The following is a 16367-nucleotide window of genomic DNA, read 5'->3' on the forward strand; positions in this document are numbered from 1 at the left end:
AAGATGATTAAAATCCCAATCTAAGCTTTTAGAATTGAAATGAAGTATAATTTCCACTCCCTTAATTATAGCAAAACAACTTTTCAAACCCTACAGAGTCACGAATTGAGACTCTTGTTTTTCTATAATTAACACTTAACATAATAATCATGCTCTCACTAACATGATAATTATTAGCATAACACTTATGCTCCCACTAGCTTTGACATGTATCCAGAAATCAGCTGGACTTCTTGAAATCAATACTTTATTGACTTTCTTACCAAAGTTCAGATTTTTGATACGAGATGCTTTGATAAGACTTTATCAAAATCATACACCTTTTCTTAGATAGCTCACATGTGTGTCTAAACAATTTTAGAACTATGAAAAGGGATGTTGTAATCATAGTCTCAATTGTTTCGACCTTTGCCATTTCTCACAAGTCCATGTTAGTGTGTCGGTTAACCACACACGCTCCACTAACAACTTTGAGAATGCAAATATCACAATTTCTATCTACTTAAAATCTACTTAGTAAAATCGTTTCATCACCATCATTTTTCATGAATCGGAGAGAAACCTTATGACACTTAGATTTTATGGTGTGTGTGTTCCTATCCATGTGAATTTGTCAAAACAATAATCACAAGACAAAGTTAGTGACAAATTCAAACTCATATGGACTGAACATGTTCAATCTTAATTTCTTGCCACCTGGCAGCACAAGGGCCTACAATTGCTTCCAGGTTGTTATGCAACCAATCGAGGACTCTCAGAACTCACATGCATAGTCAACTTTAACTGGAATGAGTACATAAACAAGAATATGTCAACACGATAGGTCACAAACCTCAAGTCGTGTGCTAGTGTTTAAGAATAGGCTTATTCTTGATTAGTTCTTGAAACTTGTCAAGATCTTTAAGACTCCCACTGACCTTTTGACATATATGATTCACTTTGTCAAGGAACATTACTTGACAAACAAGTATTCAAGAGTTAGTGCGGATTCTAATCAAGACAAACACTTCACACAATTGGCCTTAGTTGGTCTTTGTTTTATCCAAAACATCACAACTTACCAGTTTCAAATGTACAAGAGTAGAAAACTTTTACTCTACAGTTGATAAGTGTTTTAAACCTTTCTTAACATCATGTCACTCAGAGTTATAATCTTGGAGTACGACTCTAAGAATTGTTTTGGAACGAAGTATGACTCATCTTCTTGATTTAACCACTTCAACAATTCATGACTCCTCTTCTTATCCATAAAAATGCACTAAGATGTCCTTAGAGGATCAATTGTGATATGGTTTCACAATCATTAAGATGATCATAAAACATGATACTAAAGTACTCTCCCATCTTTTCAGATTTGAGAAACTTTTATCTTTCTGCCTAATTTGATTCTTCTCATTCGTTCTGCCATACATTGAAACTTTTCCAATGTTTCAGAATTATACTTAAACTTGTAAGTATAACCATATTTACTAAACTTTAGTAAATCATGATTAATAGTCTTATTGATCTTTATGGTGGATCTTGACCAACGCACACCCAGTGTAGCCGATCCCCTAGTCCTTTACTTAACTCACATATACATGTGAACAATGAATTAGTCTTAATTTCCCAAAGATGAAAATTCTCATTCATCATACAATACAACTTGCATAATTCCAAGTTTTGGTCCAATTGAAACTTGGGTGATGAGAATCTTTCCTTATTTGGTAAATTTAGACACTACCACAAGTGAAAGAATTAAATTCATATTTTCAATATTGCTAGAAACATACAAACATCAGTTTTTCATGAATGTCATTGCAAGGGGATATAAAATAAAACAAAAACAAAAGTTTATTTATTTATAAAATGCGGAAAAACTTTTCCTTACAATTTAATTATAAGTGAAAAACTATGCTATTACATATTTCCTAGCAATCTATCATAACTCTTAAGCGGTAGCTCAGAAATCCGATCTTCGAACCATGCGATTGAAATCTATCTTCGCGATCAGATTCAACATACTCTTCTTTTAAGCTTCCTTCCCTTTGCTTGATCCTGCCAAACATCAAAATGTAACCTAGTCACATCAGGTATTAAGAATCCACAATTAGAAACTTAACAGAGTTAGATAGTGTACTTACCTGAAGCAGAGTCAAACTTTTTGATTCTTCCTTCTCTCAGATCTTTCAGGTAGTCAGGGAAGCTTCTCTTCCAATGTCCCTTCTCTTGACAGCAAAAACATACAGACTCTTCGGGAATGGTACACGGGACTATCACAGACTTAGCCTTTCTCTCTACCATTTGGTCAACCGGGTTGACCATGGCCAATCCTTTTCCATTGGGAAGAGAAAACTTTTCCGGACTTCCAGTGTTACCATTGTCAATGTCCATGGAAGTTTGAGAAGTAGATCTTCCACCCAAAACATTTCTGATTCAGCAGCAACAAGCAAATAAGTAAGATCAATAAGGATCATGTCGTGGTCTGTCACATAGTAGTCCTTAATGAACTCACTATATGACTCAGGAAGTGACTGAAGAACCCAATCAACAGCCAACTTCCTTGAGACTTCAACGCCCAACACTCTCAACCTATCGATATGTGACTTCGTCTCTAAGACATGAGTACACACAGGCCTTCCATCTTCATGTTTCATTGCAAGTAGGGCTTGAGTGACCTTGAATTTTTCAAATCTTCGAGCTTGTGGGTCAGGGAGAATAATTGGAGGAGGTGGAGGAAGAGAAGTATGATTTCCATGATCCAATCGCGGGACATCATATTCATTAGGAAAGCTTGTTCCAAGAGATTTGGGAAGATCATAGTTGTCTGAACCAGACATCTACAATGGGAGAAATTCAAGTTAGTTGATTTAAGTCCTTAATATAACACATAATCTAAAATATTAAGGCTAGGACCCAACACAATATTTTATAACTTGGAAGAGGGATGCCGTAATCCAAGCTATAAAATATTTGAAGGTAGGAGAATGACGATTTACCAATTTCCACCATGAAAAACGAAATAGGTATTAGGTTTTAATTGGATTGAAACTCCTAGATCTTTTGAGATTCATTGAACTTTTCAATGGCATGTTTGAATCTCGATTGTGCCCTCTCAAGTTTGTGACTGGGATGCCGAGGATCACAAACAAGGTGTGAATAACCATGCAAATGAACTTGGTACCCTTAATTTTATCACCTAATCGATGTGCCGGTTACCCACACGCGCTCCACTGATCTATGATAAACATTAAGTCACCCTTTGCCACTCTTACTAGTCCATGTTAGTGTGCCGGTTACCACACACGCTCCACCAACGACTTGGTAAGGTACAAAGTGTAATTTCATGGGTTAGCACCAATTTCACATTTTCCTAAGTAACTAAGATTGGGAATTTATAAGTGTTTAGTTACTTAGTATTTATCATTATACTTTTAATGAAAATTATAGTCTTTGTCCTACCCATTCGGCTAACGACCCTCCACCAGTCAAGGAAGCGGTGGGTGAGAGTGGACACCCATTATACCCCCCTTATAGATCGGCTTCATGAATGAGGCCTACTAACGGTAAGATTGACTTTTACTCTTATACATATATATAAATATTAAACCTATAATATTAAAATAGTATAAGGGTTGAACTTTAAACTATTTAAAATTCTAGGGTATGGAACTAAAGTATTCAAAAGTGCAACTTTACAAATTCCAAAACTTGAGGGCAAGTTTTGAACAATTCAAAAAAAACTTTTGGAATCCATAACATATGAGTTTAATATGGCTTTTAACGACAAGACTCTTGAAAATCCATAACTTGAGGACATGTTATGGATGTCATAAAACAATTTATGGAAAAAGACTCTTCAAGTTTCTATAACCGATGGCTTTAAAAACTCTTTTAAAGAAAAACTTTTGGTTTTCCATAACTTGAGGACAAGACAATTCAAATCAAACAATTTTCATGTAATTGTCCTAACCATTAAACTAATACAAAACATGAATCTATTGACAATTGTCCTTTGAATTGGATTAGAATGATCATTACCACATTAAAAACAGGTTTATAAGATCAAAAACAGCTTAGGGTAATGATTCTAGTCCAATTCCAACCACAAAAGTCAAAAATATGCACTCAGGGCCTCCTACTCGTCGAGTGTATGAACCTACTCGACGATTAGCATGAATTTCCTCTTGGACTCGGCGAGTCCATTGTCTAGAAGGCCAGATTTTCGATTTTTACAGCATTTTTCATCAAGTATAGCTGAAAATCAAGCCTAGGCTCTGATACCATGATGGGTTTTGAGCATTCTAACACTCCTATGGTGTACATGCAACCCTAGAAACCTTGGATCTATGTTTTCTCTATTATACATGCAAATATGATTTTTCCAAGGTTCTCATCCTAACTAACATAGCATGGGGAACTTGTAATATAAAACTTAGTGGGATGACATACCTTTTTGTTGTGGTTGATTCGTTGGAGCTTCAAGAACCTAGCACCAATAATGTGGATGCCTCAAGTGGAATAAAAAATCACTAAAACACCTTGGAAAACTTTAGAGAATAGTAATCACACTAGAAATCGGCCCACTCTTGTTTACTCACACACTAGTGTCATTTCATGTGCCAAAGACCTCTTTATATAGTATGGAGGATTAGAGTTACATTCATGTAAACCCTAATACCCATGACCTTTCATTTCCATAGGATCCATGGGTTAAAACTCCATGGACTATCCATGCTAGTTTAGCCCAACCTAAATGAACTTGGCTCATTCTATATATATATATATATATATATATATATATATATATATATATATATATATATATATATATATATAAGAGTCCATATTTAATTAGTTCCTTTTTATCACTAAATTAATTCTAAATTAATTCTTGATCAATACTAATTAAATAATATGATTTCATATTAATATATTATAACTTATAATATATTAATAAATCATAAATATACTATTCTCAAAAGATTATCGATACAAATTGTTTCGGTGAAGTGCAACCTAATGGACCATGCTACTCTCGGGTCGAGTACATACCAATAATAGTTACAGGGTTAGACATCTAATCCAACAGATAGGCTAGCTATTTCATATTTTAGGGCTAGATTTGCCTGATTTGTGATGCCTTAGCTTAGGAGTCGTTGCTATCTGTTATATGCTTTGAGTATGTACTGAGTGAGAGTATCTAGTAGGATCACTTAGAGAGAGAAAGTCTTGAGTCAAGGAATAATCTAGGGGAGATATCTAGATGAGCATATGAGGGATCCTATGAGAGGGTAGTCTGTTGTTCGTGAGAGATAGAGTAATAGTGAACTGGAGTCCTAGGAGGAGGACTTGGGATGACTACATGTTGGTGTGGAAGGTAGTATTGGGCCGGTACTACTGAAAGCACCGGATCTGTATGCAACCCAAGTAAGAATCCTTAGGATGCTAAGGAACGAGTAGGGATGAGTGATCGAGTGTGATTATGCTCGAGCAAGTCTCTGATGATTTTTGTGTTGTGTTTCAGAGACATCATGGTGGGTACACGCTACAACCCCGGGAGCAGTGGGACTAGTGATGATGAGATTCGCAGGATGGATCACGAGGAGGTGGCCGCAACTATTTGAGCGGAGATTCCTGAGATGTTTGGGTGTATTAAGACCACCTTGATTGAGGCTTTTTATGAGCGGTATGCCGCTGTTACTGAGGCCGTTGCTTCTGTAGCCACCGCAGCTGTCGTTGCTGCCAGGCCACAGGTAGGTGACTCGTTGCTGTTTCGCGAATTCAACAACACGAAGCCACCAGAGTTTAATGGGACACAAGATCTGATTGCTGTTATGAGATGGATCTCTGATATTGAGGGATGTTTTTACACTTGTTCGTGCCTAGATCATTTGAGAGTTCGGTTTGCGCTGAACCAGCTTCGCTTGGGGGCGAAGGACTGGTGGAAGTTTGTGAAAGCCAGTTTTACCCCTGCAGAGCACGCTGCAGTGACTTGGGAGAGGTTTACGATGATGTTCCGAGATGAGTATGTTCCCCCGGTGGAAGGGGAACGGTTGGCCCAGGAGTTTCTGTCTCTCAGTCAGAAGACAGAGTCAGTAACGGAGATTACGAGGATGTTTCATGAGAGGGCGTTGTTTTGCCCTGAGGACGTGTTTACCGAGCAGGCACGTATGAGCCGGTATTTGAGCATTATGAGGAGGGATATTCGAGAGTTCGTGGCGAACTTGTCGTATCAGATGTCGTGGCTGGTACGTATTTCTTTATTTACTTATTTTAGATTTATTGTGCTTATTTTGTGTTGTATTTAGGTACATTTCTTGTGAATTCCGTACTTGCTTTGGTGTTATTTGACTCAGGTACGAGTTGATCCTTCGTGTCTTTAGCTTTTAGTCGTCACATCAGTATCCGACGGGAGGCGTTGAGTCGACCTCTGAGGGTTTCCATAGCCGAGGAGCATGCGGTTTTCGCTACTAATATGTTCCGAGGATGTGTGATGGAGATTTTTGGTGTCGAATTCCCGATAGATATGGTGCCGGTAGCGATGGGTGATGTATGTGTCATCGTGGGCATGGATTGGTTGAGCCGTTTTGGAGTAGTGATCGAGTTCGAGCGTCAGATGGTGACTATACGAGACCTTAGTGGGAGAGTGCTTACAGTGTATGGCGAGGGTACAAGATTTGGGTCAGCTTTCTGCGCTGCTGCCACAGAGGGGTCGAGTTCTACCGCCGAGGTTCCGATAATATGCGAGTTTCCAGATGTTTTCCCCGAGGAGTTGCCGGGTGTGCCTCCCGAGAGGCAGGTTGAGTTCCAGATTGATTTGGTTCCGGGGGCGGCACCTATTGCCAAGGCACCTTATCACCTTGCACCACCAGAGATGCATGAGTTATCCTCACAGCTTCAGGAGCTGCTGGGGAAGGGATTTATTTGACCGACTAGCTCGCCGTGGGGAGCGCCGATCCTTTTTGTCAAGAAAAATGATGGTTCGCACCGGATGTGCATCAATTACCAGGAGTTGAACAAGTTGACTGTCAAGAACCGTTATCCACTTCCGAGGATCGATGATTTATTCGATCAGCTGCAGAGGGCATCTCGGTTTTCCAAGATTGATTTGAGATACAGATATCACCATATGAGAGTATGCGAGGAGGATATTCAGAAGACGGTCTTTAGAACTCGTTATAGGCATTACGAGTTTGTGGTGATGCTTTTCGGGCTCACCAATGCACCGGCGGCATTCAGGGATCTCATGAACCGGGTGAGCAGGCCTATATTGGACCGATCGGTGATCGTGTTCATCGACGATATCTTAGTATATTCAAGATCCAGAGAGCAGCATGAGGAGCATCTACGAGAGGTTCTTGGGGTTTTGAGGTGGGAGAGGTTGTATGCCAAATTCTCCAAGTGTGATTTCTGGTTATGAGAGGTCCAGTTCCTGGGACATCTCGTTAATCAGAATGGGATATTGGTCTATCCGGCCAAGATTGAGGCGGTTATGCGATGGGAGGTGCCGAGATCCCCATCCGAGATCAGGATTTTTCTGGGATTGGCCGGCTACTATCAAAGATTTATCAGGGATTTCTCCAAGATTGCGGTTCCTCTCACCAGATTGACCCGGAAGGGCGTTACTTTTGTTTGGGGGCCTGAGCAGCAGGCATCATTCGAGACTCTTCGCCAGAGATTGTGCGAAGCTCCAGTGTTAGCCCTTCAGGAGGGAGTGGAGGACTTTATGGTCTATTGCGATGCGTCTATCTTAGGGATGGGTGCAATGTTGATGTAGTGGGGTCACGTGATAGCATATGCGTCGAGGCAGCTGAAGCCTCATGAGACGAGGTATCCTACCCATGATTTGGGGTTAGGGGCGGTGGTGTTCGCCCTCAAGATTTGGTGCCACTATCTTTATGGTGTTCAGTGTACCATATACACGGACCACAAGAGCCTGAAGTATCTCATGGATCAGCCCAACCTGAATATGAGACAGAAGAGGTGGTTGGATGTGGTGAAAGACTATGACTGTGAGATCCTGTACCATCCGGGCAAGGCTAATGTGGTAGCCGACGCCCTGAGCCGTAGAGCAGAGAGTGCTCCGATCCGAGATGTGTGTATGAGGATGATAGTGATGACTCCAGTCTTAGATATCATTCGAGAGGCCCAGGTGGAGGTCGTGAGACCGGAGAACCACAAGAGGGAGCGGGTGATTGGGCAGGTATCTGAGTTTACGATGGATAGTCGAGGGCTTGTAACTTTCCGAGGGCGGATTTAGGTGCCCTATACGGGCGTATCTTGCCATATTCTTATGGAGGAGGCGCATAGATCGATATTATCAATCCATCCGGGAGCCACTAAGATGTACTTGGACCTGAAGAGAGATTATTGGTGGCCCTGTATGAAGAGGGACATGGCTTGGGTAGTCGAGAGGTGCTTGACATGTCGTCGGGTTAAGGCCGAGCACTAACGTCCTCATGGCAAGTTATAGCCACTAGAGGTTCCCCAGTGGAAGTGGGAACATATTTCCATGGATTTTATCACCAAATTGTCGAGGACCGCGCGAGGTGTCGACGCGATTTGGGTGATTGTCGAACGGTTGACGAAGAGCGCTCACTTCCTTGCTATTAGTGAGTGTTCTTCTGCAGAGAGACTGGCCAATATATATGTACGAGAGGTGGTAGCTCGACATGTAGTGCCGATATCGATAGTGTCAGATTGGGATTTGCGCTTTACTTCCAGTGTCTAGAAGAAGTTTCATGAGGAGTTGGGTACGCGATTGCACTTCAGTACAGCCTACCATCCACATACAGACGGGCAGAGTGAGTGGACGATTCAGACTTTCCAGGACATGCTTCAAGCATGCGTTATGGACTTTGGTGGAAGTTGGGACACATATCTGCCCTTGCCTGAGTTTTCTTACAACAACAGCCACCATTCCAGTATTGGTATGCCTCCTTTTGAGCTTCTTTATGGGAGGAGGTGTCGGACTCCTATCTGTTGGGGAGAGGTGGGGCAACGAGTGATGGGTAGCACTGAGATAGTGCTCAAGATGACTGAGCAGATTCAGCAGGTCAGACAGAGGTTACTGACGGCCCAGAGTCGCCAGAAGAGTTACGCAGACAGGCGACGATCCGAGCTTGAGTTTCAGGTTCGAGATCTTGTCCTCCTGAGGGTATCCCTGTGGAAAGGGGTGATCCGATTCAGGAAGAGGGGCAAGCTTGGGCCCCGATCCATCATTCCTTTCAGGGTGACCGCCAGAGTGGGTAAGGTAGCGTACCGTTTGGAGCAACCTGCGGAGTTGAGTCAGATTCATAACACCTTCCATGTGTCCCAGTTGAGGAAGTGTGTAGCCGATGAGACGGCAGTGGTACCCCTAGAGGACATTCAGGTGGATACAAGCCTGAATTATATTGAGAGGCCGATCGCGATTTTGGATCGAAAAGCGAAGGTTCTAAGGAACAAAGAGGTGCCTCTGGTTCAGGTCCAGTGGCAACATCGGAGAGGGTCCGAGTTGACTTGGGAACCGGAGTCCGAGATGCGGGATCAGTATCCAGAGTTATTTTCGGAGCATGACTTCGAGGACAAAGTCTGATCCTAGTGGGGTAGAATTGTAACATCCGGACTTCCAGGTATATTGTTTATTTATTTATGTTTTAGGGCTATTGAGCAACTCGACGAGTTGGTGCTACAACTCGTCAAGTAGATTCGCGTTGTGCCATGTGTGATTAATGATCTACTCGACGAGTCAGAGAGTTGGCTCGCCGAGTAGACGCTGTGAAGTGAAACCCTAAATCCCCGCGTTTGGGGCCTATTTAAGGGCACTTATAGACTTATTTGCGGCTCATCAGCTGCTTACCTTCACTGATAGAAACCCTAATTTCCCTTTGAGCTAATAGAGAGAGTGTGAGCTAATATTGAGTATCTTGGTGCATCTTTGGAAGAGAAGAGAAGGATTTCAAGCAAGGAACGAGACGAGGTTGTTAGATCTGTTGCTATTCATCCAAGAGCTTCTGTAAAAAGTATAAAGTTTATACCTTTCTCATTAGTTTGGGCAGATCTCATATTATTCGAGATTAGGGCTTCTTTTCTATCTAATATTGGGACTTTGAGGGTATTGTGTTCATATGGAGGTTGGGACTTCAGATCTGGACCTTGTGAGGTCCCTAGAGTCCAAAGGTCCCTGCTTTATTCAGCCTTAATAGAGCTCTTGAGTGAAAACCCCTTATTAGAGCATGTTCTTGGGAAGGTTCTCTGCCTTGAAATCGTCTGAATGAGAAATGAGTCTGAATGGGCTCGCCGAGTCGATGAGCCGACTCGACGAGTCGGTTAGTGTTTGTCCCGATGAGCTTGATCATGCGATAACTCACCGAGTTGGAAGTCAACTCGACGAGCTGAGCTGGAATTTCATGAGACTTCTGAGGAAAACAGGTGGACTCGACGAGTCACATAGATGTACTTGGGGAGTCGGGTCAAACATGGACTGTTGACTCGGACGTTGACTTCTGTTGACTTTAGGGTTTTGGTCAAGACAGGGTTAAAGAGAGTCATGGATGGGTAAAATGGTCTTTTAACCATTTCAAGAATTTGAGAGAAACAGAATAACCTTGAATTAGTTAGAGTTGTGAATAGAGTATTAATTAGAAATAACTATCCTATGTGTTAGGCGGAGATTAGTTCGAGATTCGCGTACGTGGTTACTACTTGCTTGTTTACGAGGTGAGTCTTCTCACGATACTTACCCTGAGTGGTATCTTTGTGTAACCGAGGCGCCTTATGTGCTTACTTATGTATTGTGATATCCTGCATTATGTCTTTGTGATTTATGTTTAGTACTATTATTATGAGCTTATTGAGTTGTGGGACCGGAGGGTCTCCACTGAGACATATTGACCGAAGGGTCATATTGAGCTAGCCTCGAGTGGCTAATGTGATGTGTGTGGTATTTTGGGGAACTCACTAAGCTTCATGCTTACCGTGTTATATGTTATGTGTTTCAGGTACTTCTCAGGATCACGGGAAGGCGCCGACTTGATTGTACACACACCCGAGTCGGAGATATGTTTTTGGAGGATCCTGGATTTGTGTTATAAACAGTTTTTGAGACATGTTTTTGGTAACTTGATGTTTGTGGAAATTTGTGATTTTGAAATGAGATAATTGGGTTTTTAAAATTAAAAATTTTGTTTGAAAATTTACAGTGTTACAACACATATCGCATAGTTAGGGTTCGGTTGGGATTTTGTGGGGGCATCTTTGTCTGATGATGTTGATTGTTCAATCAGTGGTGATGGGCAAGGGACGATACCGTCAACATAACCGATTAAGTTGTTTGTGATAAGAATCGGATGAATCATTGTTTTCCAAAACTCATAGTTTGTTGGAATTAGGGTAAAACCAAACTTATGGGAATTGTGAGAGGTTTTCTTAGCTGTTGTGAAAGCAACAATTAATGTCATTGTTTAGCAAAGAGGAAGATAAAGATCAAAGAAGGTTTTGCGGCAGCTAGGGTTTGAAGGTTGGCCCTAATACCAAAATAAATTGAATGTAATGTTGTATGTATTGTATTATGATCAATGATTACAAGATGGAGAAATTAAAAATTCTCCTATATTTTATTTCTACTATCCTTCTATCCACATCAAATGGTGACAAGTGGACTAAAATATTATCAATTTTATTAAATGTATCATTACATATCCACTTGTCAGCATTTGATCTGGGTACAATGATAGTAGTAATAAAATGTAGGAAGATTTTTAATTTCTCTTATAACATATACATAGAATATAGATATTTACACTTTATACCCTTCTAATACTAAATTTTATTATAAACCGTGTAATATATTATAATTGTGCCCCAAAGATAATTCTCTTGCAATCATTTTACTATAACAATTTAAACAGGAAACGGCATCTAAATTAATTACCACAATTATCAGATTGACTATTCCCACTCTTTGCTGTCTTGCATATAATTAATGTCTTGCTCACATAAAATAAAGGAGAAACTGCATCCGCCATCATGTGATGCAGTGTGAGTCTAAATTATGGAGGGACTTGATTATAGTCAACGGTTATAAGGTTATTTAAGCCAAGTAATATAGGTACGCGTTTCTAAGCAAACTGGCCGGCTTCTATCTATATAAACAGGAACGACGAATCTCCTTCTCTGCCACTTTGCCACACATAATCACCACACTTTAGTGCTTTCTTTTTTAGTTTCCTTGTCGTTTAAAAAAGTCACCAATATCAACAAAACCATGTCTTCTTCAGGGGTAAACCTAGAAAAAATATCGAATTCCACTGGATGAGATCCTTGAGGTCACAAGTAAATTCAGTCCAAAATCTCTGATCGGAGAGGGTGGATTCGGTATGGTCCACAGAGGAGAACTCTCTAAAGACGGGCAAACACGCACAGTAGCAATCAAACGCCTGAATCGGGATGGTTATCAAGGAAACAACGAGTTCCGTAATGAACTTGAGATGGTTTCCAGTTTCCATCATCCAAACATCATTACTTTCATTGGTTACTGCGATGAGGACAATCATATGATCATAGTTTATGACTATGCTAAGAACGGAAGCCTTGATCATCATCTCCAAAACCCAGATAAGATGCGTAGCTTAACATGGGCACAACGCTTGAAGATTTGCTTAGGTGCAGCAAAAGGGCTCAAGTACCTTCACTCAGGTCTTGGGGAGCACAATAGAGTAATTCACAGAGACATGAAGAGTGCAAATATACTCTTAGATGTCAATCTTGAAGCTAAAATATGTGATTTTGGTTTGTCAAGATTTGGTGCAAGAAATCAAGAAGAGACCCAACTCTTAACAAAGGCTGCGGGTACAAGGTATTACATGGATCCCCTTTACGCTGAAAGAAGCAGGCTCACGAAAGAGTCAGACGTGTACTCCCTTGGAGTGATTATGTTTGAAATGTCGAGCGGGACACTGGTTTATCTTGCAAAGTGCTTTGGAGATGATGATAACCCACAATATCTCATTGATGTGGTCCGGAGCTGCTATGACGATGACAAAAAAGCTGCCAAACCAGACAAGTTAATTGATCCTGATATTAAAGATCATACTGATATGAACTCTTTTCACACGTTTAACAAAATTGCACATGAATGCGTTAGCCTGAAGTTAGAGCAACGCCCAACGATGGAGAGGGTCATCAGGAAGATTGAGCAGTCATTGACAATTCAATTGGTATGTCTTTTCATTTAATCATTTTATAGGATAAACTGTTCCATAAATTTTCGGTGATGTGATATTGTTTGCGGGTACCACAATTAACTCCGAGATTTTAACTTATTATCCTTTTCAACCTTTCATATTATTATGTTTTTTAAATTGTAATTCTCATATATTACTTATTATTTGTATTTATATTAAAATTAAGAGAAATCAAATATCCTCCTATTTTTTTAATCCTATCGATTGGGATGATGGATAAGAAGAATAAGTAGATGGATATTTAATTTCTCCATCAGTTAATTAGAATAATTATTATATAGCCTTATTATTATGATGTTTTAAAATAAAGGTTTTAAAGGTAACAACTAACAAATCATTTGTACATTATCTTTTTGCATATAAAAGAACAAACACATTCTTATTCATGGCATTTTTTCGATTTCCTATAATATAATAATATAAAAAAGACACCACCAATATTTTCCAGGTCTTTGTTTACAAATAAAGAGGTGTGATTTAATCAAACTCTGTTATGTTTTTATTCACAGAAACATCAGGAATCTGCCTCTACTACCACCACACGACGCCTAGAAAGTTTTCTAATTCCACTGACGGAAATAAACTTGGCAACCCAAAACTTCAATCCGGAAACACGTATCGGATCCTACGAATATGGTGTTGTCCATAGAGGACAACTCTATGAACGGTGGCAAAACCGCACCATGGCTATCACCCGCTTGAATTCAAAAACCTACCTAAGCGCATGGGCCCAAGATTTTAAAAAGGAGCTCCGGATGATTTCCAGTCTTCAACATCAAAACATCTCCCCTTTCATCGGTTACTGTGACCAAGGCAAAAAGAGAATTATAGTTCATGAATATGCTGTCAATGGAAACGTTGCAAATTATCTCGAAAACAAGAGGAATAACTTGCGTAAACTAACATGGGCACAACGCCTGAAGATTTGCCTAGGGGTAGCAAGAGGACTCCAGTGTCTTCATTTGTCTTTTGGGGAAGACAACCAAGCAACACGCGGGAACATTAACTGTGAAAGCATATTGTTAGATGAAACTATGGATGCCAAAATTTCGTTTTTTGGTTTGTCAAGACAAGGTCACACAAACCCCAAACCTGACGAATACATATCAGACATGTATTCATTTGGCGTAATAAGGTTTGAGTTATTGAGTGGACGTCGGGCTCATGATTTAAACGAATATGCTGAACCAGAAGAGCAATTTTATCTATTTCAAGAGTACTACCGCAACAATGATCTCCACATATTCCTTGATGAGTATATAAGAGATCAAATTGATAGCCGTTGTTTGAATATATTAATAGAAGTTGCATATCGGTGCATAAAGAAGAGCCATCAGAAGCACATTATGATGAAAAAAGGGGGACTAAACAGTGGGAGGGGGCCACCTGGCGGCAAGGATCCACGTACACACTTTACGATGGATGAAGTCGTCGATAGGATTGAGGATGCAGCGGATTTTGAATCAAATGAAAAGTAGTATGGATTATACAACATGAAAAACTTTCAATTTTTTCTGTCATATGTATCCAAGAAAATTTCTAAAATCAGTGGTGTTGATTTTTAGTTCTTTTTATAAATCAGCGATATTTTTATGTGTTTTTTTTAACAAGATTTTATTGACGAAAAGCTAGCCAGGAGCCAGGATTACACATAATGAAAGCATACCCGACTATTGATTACACCGATCAAACACTTTGATAATCTCTTTTGTAACTCGACTTTTAATATATCTTGTTATTTTGTGTAGTTCCATTGTACTCACAAAAATTTAATGACACAAGATTCTTGATCTTGTCAACCAAATTTTTGCAAGCTGCAATACACTTGACCTTGTTGGAATCAACCCCTTGAAGCTGGAGCAAAACAGAAAGCAGAGTACAACGGAGAAAGAACAGGGGAAGCTTTTGTGGCCAATCTTTCTTGATTTATTCCAAGTGTTGTCAAAGAAAAATAAATGAAATATAGGTTCTACTTGACAGAGAAAATCCATAGCAACTAGCAGCTGGACTACTATATATCATGAACTACATCTATTAAAGATAAGGACTATATGGCTAACATGGTCTTTACGTTATATATTCGGAATGAGACAATGGATGAAAATACCCCTACATTAAAACTCTATCTTTTGAACAAGTTGGATTAAATCCAATATACTCTTCCATAATCTGAAGTGTTCAGGTCAAGTCGTTCCATCCAAATCCATATATGATTACCTGTTTTACCCCCATCAGGTCTCTCATCTCTAGGAAATGTGTTTTACCGATTGACTTAGTGAGAACATCTTCACATATTTTATATATACTTACTTACACTAACAATTGTGGTGGAAATATACAAATTAATCTAAGGCAAACAAACAACTAAAACCTACAACTATCCTTATAATAAATAATAAGAACAATTATAAGAGGGATCACAAACACTAACCTTTAGCAAAATCGATTCGCTTAAAGAACCTTTGATGAAATTCTTGATTTACTCCAAGCCAAGGAAGATAGTAACCAAAGTAGATTACTTATAATGGTTTACACCCAACAAGTCCAAATTATTATATCTTATAAGATTAATACTTAGAACAATAGAGATTCAATAAGGAATTAACCAAGAGAGAATAGAAACTCTTAGAGAATAGTGGGATGAAAGTATGAGGTGCTAGGGAGGGGTATTTATAGTTCTGATTGTTTAGAAAGAAAGTTGATTTGGATTGGTAACTAGATAAAGATAATAATTAATAATTTAATTTATCAAAATTTAAAATCTCCTTCCAAATATAGCATTTGACAAAAATTCCAAAGCTTATCCCTTGCTGATTTTTGGCCCCCATCATATGGGATCCAGAACCTTCCATTATTCAACTATTAAATAATTAACATTTACTGGCTATAATATTAATTAATTTGAAATTAATTCTAAATTAGATTCTAAATAATATATCATCACATGAATGATTAATAAACTATTTCTCTCTTTTTCCCTCTCTCTCTCATAACATTATAATTCTATTTAGTTCATTGGGGGTAACCCAAAAAGGAACTTGCTCTTAATGTAAAGTTTTGTCAATTAGTTACGACATTGAACACTATTTCAACAGTCTCCCACTTGGACAAATCATCAACTATTATTGGCCACAAGGCTCCTACTTAATTAGCAAAGCG

At 39.4% G+C, this 16367-nt stretch overlaps 1 protein-coding gene across 1 annotated transcript; it reads left to right on the forward strand.

Moving 5' to 3' along the window:
- The first annotated feature begins 12076 nt into the window (after positions 1-12076).
- Positions 12077-14772, forward strand: LOC145160480 (uncharacterized). The gene is made up of 2 exons (XM_079079694.1): positions 12077-13181; positions 13718-14772. Exons 1-2 carry the CDS (start codon positions 12342-12344, stop codon positions 14684-14686), a joined length of 1809 nt encoding a protein of 602 aa, XP_078935820.1. The 5' UTR covers positions 12077-12341; the 3' UTR covers positions 14687-14772.
- Positions 14773-16367: the final 1595 nt, after the last annotated feature.

The sequence above is a fragment of the Lactuca virosa genome, chromosome 1, assembly GCF_052849685.1.
Source record: "Lactuca virosa cultivar CGN04683 chromosome 1, Lactuca_virosa_CGN04683_v6, whole genome shotgun sequence".
Taxonomy (NCBI): Eukaryota; Viridiplantae; Streptophyta; class Magnoliopsida; order Asterales; family Asteraceae; genus Lactuca; species Lactuca virosa.

Coding starts and splice junctions, on each gene's coding strand:
- LOC145160480 (XM_079079694.1), top strand. CDS start 12,342: ATGGTCCACAGAGGAGAACTCTCTAAAGACGGGCAAACACGCACAGTA. Junction 13,182..13,717: donor AGTCATTGACAATTCAATTG/GTATGTCTTTTC, acceptor TTTTATTCACAG/AAACATCAGGAATCTGCCTC.